Below are 4,907 nucleotides of genomic sequence, written 5' to 3' on the forward strand. Positions count from 1 at the left end.
GGGCTCCGCCGGGCGGCCTCTGAGCGCCCGGGCCGGGAGAGACAGAGAGGAGAGGGAGGCACAGACGGGAGACGCAGAGACAGGGAGACGAGATAGAGAGACACACCGAGGAGGAGATGCAGCGAGGGACAGGCGCCGAGATGGGGAGGACAGGGAGCGGTCGGGGTGATGGAACAGAGGGAGAGACAGGAACGGAGGACGAGAGAGATGGAGGGGAGAGAGACAGAGGGAGAGACGGGCAGAGGAAGAGAGAGATGGAGGAGAGATAGGCAGAGACAGTGGGAGAGATGGGCAGAGGGAGAGAGAGATGGAGGAGAGACAGGCAGAGACAGAGGGAGAGACAGACACAGCAGAGGGAGGTGGAAGAGAGAGGTGGGGAAGAAGCACCAGAGGAAGAGGTGAAACAGGGGGAGACGCAGAGATAGGGCGAGACAGAGATAGGAAGAAGTGGTGTATGGGATTGGGGGAGACGCAAAGGGTGGATAATGGGGTCAGGGGAAGATACAGAGGTAAGAGCGGAGAGAGGAAGAGAGACAGACAAGGTGGGGATGGGGAGACCCACAGAGATGGGATCAAGATAGGAATAGAGAGAGACCCAGGGAGACAGGGAGGGAAAGAGTGGCAGGAAGAAAGGGAGAGACGGAAGAAGCAACAGAGACAGGGAGAAGACGGAGAGAGAGAGGACGGAGTGACAGAAACGGGAATGAGGGAGGCCCAGGGAGAGGATGATAGAGGCGGGAAGAGATGCGGGAAGGCGGGAGAGAGAAGCGAGGCAAGAAAGTTGGACAGAGAAGAAGACAGCAAGGCAGGAAGAGGGAGACAGAGACCCCAAGGCCACCAAGAGACACGCACACATAAGGGATGGGGAAACAGAATTGAGATTGAGGGAGGCAGGCAGAGCGGAGCGAAAACAGGACAGAAATAGCGAGGCAAGGCCAAGATCGGGACCCCCACCAGGGAGGTGCCCAGCACAGACATGAAAGTCAGGCGGGGAAGGCGAGTGGCAGGAGGGAGCAGAAATAAAAGGGAGAGAAAAAATGAGAGAGGGAAAAGGGGTCAGGTGTGTGGGGAGAGAGAGAGAAAGAGAAATTAGTGGGGCACCCCAAGGAGAGAAAATCCCCGCATGACCTTACCCTTCACCCTGACCACAGACCCCTAACCCATTTTGTCCCCTTACTCTTGCCCCTGTCCCCTCATTCGCAAAGCAAGAGAGTCATGGCCCCAACTGGGATGTGGGGTTGGGGGGCACAGCTGTGGAGAGCTGGGTGGGGTGGAGGGGTCCCTGGCACCCAGCCCGGAGCAATTTGGTAAATTAGAGGAAATACAGCCTCTCTTCCTGTGTCCCCTGTTGAATACTAGCCGCCTGCGGTGGTTGGGCTAGAAGCCAGGCTCCTGGGTCCTGCCTGGGACTGAGGGAGGAGGGCACTGGGAGTCTGGACTCCTGGTTCCCAGAGAAGGACTGGAGTCTGCACTAGGGGCTTCCTGAAGGGGTGAGGGTCCAGACAGGGAAGGGTTCTCTCCTGGCTGTCACGCTCCTGTCCGGTTGCCATGGTAGCGCAGGCCTCGTCCACCCCACAGACAGCCAGGGTGGGGGAAAGGCCCACCCCTACCCCCCTGCCTCGAGACCACAGCCCCTCCCCTCTGCCCACCACCTCACCTTCCCAGAGATCGCGGGCCCCTGTCTCCCCAGGGAAGGGGGTGGGGGCTCCTAGTATGCCCATCCCTCCCCAGTCCTGGCTCCTCTTCGCCCCTCCTCTCCATTGCCCTTCCCCAAGCAGCTGGCTCAATCAGCGCTCAGAATAACCCCCCCACTCCGCCCCAAAATAACCCACAGCTGTGGCCTGGCCCCCGCGGGGTTAACACTCGCGCTCCCCTCCCTTCCCAGTGGCTGCTCACCCTCCAGCCCCTCCTCTGCCTCTCCCAGACCCACCCCTACCTGGCTTCTGCTCTTAGGGACCCCGGGTCCTGCTCCCTGCTGAGGCCCAGGAGGGCAGCCCCAGGCCCCACCCTTCTCACGGGGGCTGCATGCTCAGTTCCTTCCCACAGGGATTAGGGAGAGCAGCCTCCCCCACTCCAGGGACAGAGGAGGGACATCCCCAGTCCTCCAGGACTCTGAAGGCCCAACCCCCAGAACCCACGCCCTCAGGGATCACAGAGTCCAGCCTCTCGACACCCCCCACCCCCGTCCTCGCCTCCATCTCCACCTCCTCATGAGCCTCTGTTTCCACTTTCCACTTCCATCTGCACAAGGCTAAAGTCCCTGACTCTCATCCCCTGCCCTGTCAGGGACTCAGGAGACTGAGCTCCCACCCTGTCCTTCCTCAGACAGAAGCGCTATCCCCTACCTCCTCCCATAAAGACCCAGGAGTCCTTCCGGCAGCCCCTTCCTCCCCCAGGCCTTGGGAGTCTGGGCATTCGGTCCTATTCTTTCCCAGGACCCAGGAGGCTGGGCCCTCCTGCCCCAAGACTCTGGAACTCCAGTGCCCAGCCTCCTCTCCCCGCAGGAACCAAGAGTCCAGGTCCCCAGCTCCCCTCTTCCCCCAAGAACCCAGGAGTCCGGGTTCCCACTCTTCTCCTCCCTTAAGGTTTCAAACCCCATCATTCCCAACATCCTGGGTGCCCCCCCCACCCAGCTCCAGCCTCCCTAGTCACCCCACTTAGATCCTGTACATAGCACAGCCTGTCCCCAAGCGGGGAGGAGGAGGAGGGTGCCAGAAATTCCTAGGGTGTCCCTGTCTTCATTGCCCCCTACAGCATCCAACACAGAAGAGAGAAGCGGCCACTTTGATCAACAGCTCCCCCCCCACCCCGCAACCTCGAGTTGTGCTGCAGACGGCATCCCGTTTCCTCCCCCCTCACCCCCCAACACACACAACACTGGTCTCTCCCCACCCGAATCCTGATGCTTGGAAGAGGCTGTAAGGGTGTTCCAGAACCTTGAGGAAGGGGTGGGAGCTTGGGGCGAGGGGTGCTGGGGGCCTGGATGCCCTCAAGGTCCTTGGCAGGGGTATTAATAGCAGACTCATAGCTCTGACATGGGAGGGGAGAGCGAGAGGAGAGAAGGAGAGGGCCGGCCGGCGATGGGGAGGACTGATGCAGGGAGGGGGGTACAGGGAGAAGTGAGATAGCTGGAGGCACAGGGATATGGGGCATCAGGTATGTGGGGCTGGGGAGAGGGAGTCAAGTGTCAGAGAAATGGGGGGCGTGAAAGGTCTGAGGTGTAGGGACCTAGGAAAAAGGGGCTCAGAGAGGGAGAGAGAGACAGGGTGGAGGAGTCCCTGAGGGACAGGGGAGCCAGGTGGGGGTCAAGACCCCTGCCCACCATTCAACCCCCCTCCCTCCAAGAGGCTCCTGGCCAACTTCCTCTGTCCTAGATTTGGGGGTCCACATTCCCACCACCACCCCTGCATCCCCTGTCCCCGCCTTACCTTTTCATGACCCTGTTCTGTGGGGGGGGTAGTGGGGGGGCCAGGACCGGAACCTGGTGTCCAGCGACCCCAAGATTCCGTGGAGGGCTCAGAGAGCCGATGTCGGGGGGCAGGCCCCGGGGCGGCGGCAGTGGTGGTGGCGGCAGCAGCAGCAGCCCGGACCTCCTGTCTGTCCCTGGCTCCGTCTCTCCTTCCTCTTCCTTGGTCCTGTCCTGCCCTGTCTCTCCCCCAAGGTTGCGGCCACCTGGACTAGGCGAGGACGTGGCTACACATGTTGCTCTGGAAGTTGGGCCCCGGACATTGCGGAGGCTGTCGGGGTGTCCTCTTGCCGCCCCGACCCCGTGGGGATCCCCCCTCCGCCCACCCGGGGTGCCCCCCTCTGCCGCTTCAGCCCCGGCTCCTCCCCCCTTTCCATGTGTCCAGTCCCGCCTCTCCCTGGCTCACTCGCACCCCCGCTTTGTGCCCTCAGCCCCCCCACCCCCCCTTCCAGCGTCTGTGTCTGTCTGTCTGTCTGGGTCACCTCTGAAGCTGGTGGCTAGTGTGTGTGTGTGAGGAGCGGGAGATTGCCTGCTTGGGGAACTGCTTTTCCCTTCCTCGCTTGGCCACCTCCAGACCCCCCCAGACGCCCCCACTCTCAAACACAGGCAGAAACACACACGCACACACGCACGACCTCACTTCCCTGGGATTCCCCAGCACCCCCAGAGCTTGAGGAGGGACACACACAGAGACACACACACACAGAGTGCGGGGTCTAATGGGGGCCAGGCTGCCACTGCCAATAGGGGCTGTTTGGACAGACAGGAGGACACAGGCAGCCGGGGACGCCCAGACGCCTGGCCGGACGCAGGCAGGAGGCACAGAACCCAGGTACACACCATCCATCTGGGTTTGGGGGGGCTGGGGGGAAGGAGTGGGGGCCCCACAACACCCAGGCAGGCGGCTCAGGGTCGGTATAGACAGACAGACCCCTCCCTCCCTCCACCGCTGCAGGGCTTACAGACACACCCCCCCCTCCACCAGCCAGCCTCAGACACCCGGACATACAGATCCTCACCGGGCAGATGGCAGACGCTCGAGAGACCCCTGGGGGCCGGGCGGACTCACCCAGGCGACACCCCCCAGCAGGGCACCGGTGGCCGAGGGAGGCTGCGGGAGGCTGCGGGCGAGGGTGGCGGCGGCGGCCGCGGCTTGGAGGAGCCGGAGCGGGAGGGACTCACACACTTGCTGTGTTCTCGCACACACACACTCACTCGGGATGCGATTAACATTCAGTCCCCGTCCGCCACTGCCGGGAGACCCACAGCCCCCCCTCCCGGCCTCCCTGGGGACCCCTCCTCCTGCCAGGCTTGGGGAGGGGGCCGCCCCCCACCCCCAGCTACCAGCCTCTGCCTTCCTCCTGGGACAGGGGAGTGAGGGGCTGAAAATAAAACGGAAGGAAGAAGTCAGGCTGGGGACCGGCAGGCAGGGACTCAGAAC

The 4,907-nt window shown here is 62.8% G+C and overlaps 1 protein-coding gene across 1 annotated transcript in view; it reads right to left on the reverse strand.

Annotated features, from left to right (window-relative positions):
• GRIN2D (glutamate receptor, ionotropic, N-methyl D-aspartate 2D) overlaps positions 1-4,699 on the reverse strand; it is a 56,153-nt gene extending 51,454 nt beyond the window's left edge. The window contains exons 1-4 of the mRNA XM_011946543.1: positions 4,536-4,699; positions 3,429-3,677; positions 3,112-3,166; positions 2,893-3,030 (exon numbers count right to left, since the gene is read on the reverse strand). Coding sequence (XP_011801933.1) covers positions 2,893-3,030; positions 3,112-3,166; positions 3,429-3,677; positions 4,536-4,699 — 606 coding nt within the window. The remainder of the gene's footprint in view (positions 1-2,892; positions 3,031-3,111; positions 3,167-3,428; positions 3,678-4,535) is intronic.
• Between the last annotated feature and the right edge of the window lie 208 nt (positions 4,700-4,907).

This window comes from Colobus angolensis, unplaced genomic scaffold (genome assembly GCF_000951035.1).
Source record: "Colobus angolensis palliatus isolate OR3802 unplaced genomic scaffold, Cang.pa_1.0 Scaffold25, whole genome shotgun sequence".
NCBI classification, from domain to species: domain Eukaryota; kingdom Metazoa; phylum Chordata; class Mammalia; order Primates; family Cercopithecidae; genus Colobus; species Colobus angolensis.